This window comes from Diadema setosum, chromosome 16, assembly GCF_964275005.1.
Source record: "Diadema setosum chromosome 16, eeDiaSeto1, whole genome shotgun sequence".
NCBI lineage: Eukaryota > Metazoa > Echinodermata > Echinoidea > Diadematoida > Diadematidae > Diadema > Diadema setosum.
Genome location: NC_092700.1, coordinates 24513093 through 24514645, shown reverse-complemented (window position 1 = coordinate 24514645; position 1553 = coordinate 24513093). Strand labels below are relative to the sequence as shown.

The window sequence follows — 1553 nt, the reverse complement described above, 5'->3', positions numbered from 1 at the left end:
ATTTCGCGCACAATAAATATCGCACGACATTAATGCGATGTTCGTACATATATGTCGCGCGATTTTTTTTTTTTTTTTTTGTGACTCGTGATGGCACCAACACTCACACGGAGTATAAATGCAATGCAAGCGTTATTTGTTGTCCACAAGTCAGTGATGTCGTACCTGCAAGCCACGGATCCTGTCCTGACCATGGATGAAAAGGAAACGTTTGATTTTGAAGAGGAAGCTCTGCTGCTTGTTGCTGTGGGACTGTGTTTGAAGCGTAAGCAGGAAGAAGAAGAAGCGCTGAAAAAAAAAAAAAAACACAAAAAAACAGGAAACAGTATGTGAAGACTGTGTGGGTCCGTAGCTGGTTGCTGGAGCAAGAGAGACTTGAGCATGGTTTTTATGGACAGCTCATGGAGGCATTGGAAGAAGGAGATTTGACCACATACAAGAAACTCCTGAGAATGGATCCTGACCTCTTCAGGGAATTGGTGGCCAGGCTCACTCCCCGACTAATGAAGCAAGACACCAATATGAGAAAAGCACTACCTGTTGGACTCAAGGTTGCCCTGACTTTGAGGTTCCTGGCAAGTGGAGACACGTACGTGTCCCTGGCCGCTTGCTTCCGCGTCGGCACATCCACTATTGGTCCCATGATTAGTGACGTTTGCCAAGCAATCTATGACGAATACCACGATGAACTCCTCTCTTGCCCAACCACTCCAGAAGAATGGAAAGAAGTGGCTTCAGAATTCTCTGACAAGTGGAACTTCGAGAACTGTTTAGGGGCTCTGGATGGCAAGCATGTGAGGATCAAGGCTCCTGGAAACACTGGTAGTATGTACTATAACTATAAGGGATATTTCTCTGTGGTGCTATTTGCCCTTGTTGATGCCAGGTACAGATTCAGGTACATTGATGTGGGAGCCAACGGCAGCTGTTCTGATGCTGGCCTCTTCATGGAGACCAGCCTGCGAAGGGCCCTGGACCAAGGCAAGGCGGAAATACCTAAGCCAGAGCCCCTGCCAAAGGATGATACACCCCTTCCGTACACCTTCGTTGGCGATGATGCCTTCCCGTTGAAATCATGGTTGATGAAACCATACGCCTTGAGAGATGACACACAAGGAAAGGATTTTCAACTACAGGCTTTCCAGAGCTAGACGCATCGCAGAGAATGCCTTTGGCATTTTAGCAAACAGGTATTATTTTTTTTTTCTTTAAACCAGGAGAACACACATGATCTTTCATCATTTTGTATGCCGTAAAATATGTCTTGCATTTAGTTTACTCGTCAACACATATAATAGAAAGGAATGTGTTTTGTAATATCAAACTATTGCAAAAAATACTGATTTTCTGTATTTCTTATTTCAACCCTTTCTGTGACAGGAACATTGAATAGTGTCTAGAATTTGTATGTTGGATTTGCGGTGCCAGTCGGCAAAGCACACGAAGGGTTGAATGTGATAAAGAGTGTCTTGCAGTAATTCGGTTTCTTTATAAAGAAAAGCAGTGCTTTCATGATGTTCGTGATAAATCAAGATAGCGAAAAGGCCTATATA

General features: G+C 43.9%; 1 protein-coding gene across 1 annotated transcript; it reads left to right on the top strand.

Moving 5' to 3' along the window:
• Positions 1–401: 401 nt before the first annotated feature.
• LOC140239733 (uncharacterized) lies at positions 402–1151 on the top strand. Its single transcript, XM_072319555.1, has one exon. The coding sequence runs from the start codon at positions 402–404 to the stop codon at positions 1149–1151; it is 750 nt and encodes a 249-aa protein (XP_072175656.1).
• Positions 1152–1553: the final 402 nt, after the last annotated feature.

Coding starts and splice junctions, on each gene's coding strand:
- LOC140239733 (XM_072319555.1), top strand. CDS start 402: ATGGAGGCATTGGAAGAAGGAGATTTGACCACATACAAGAAACTCCTG.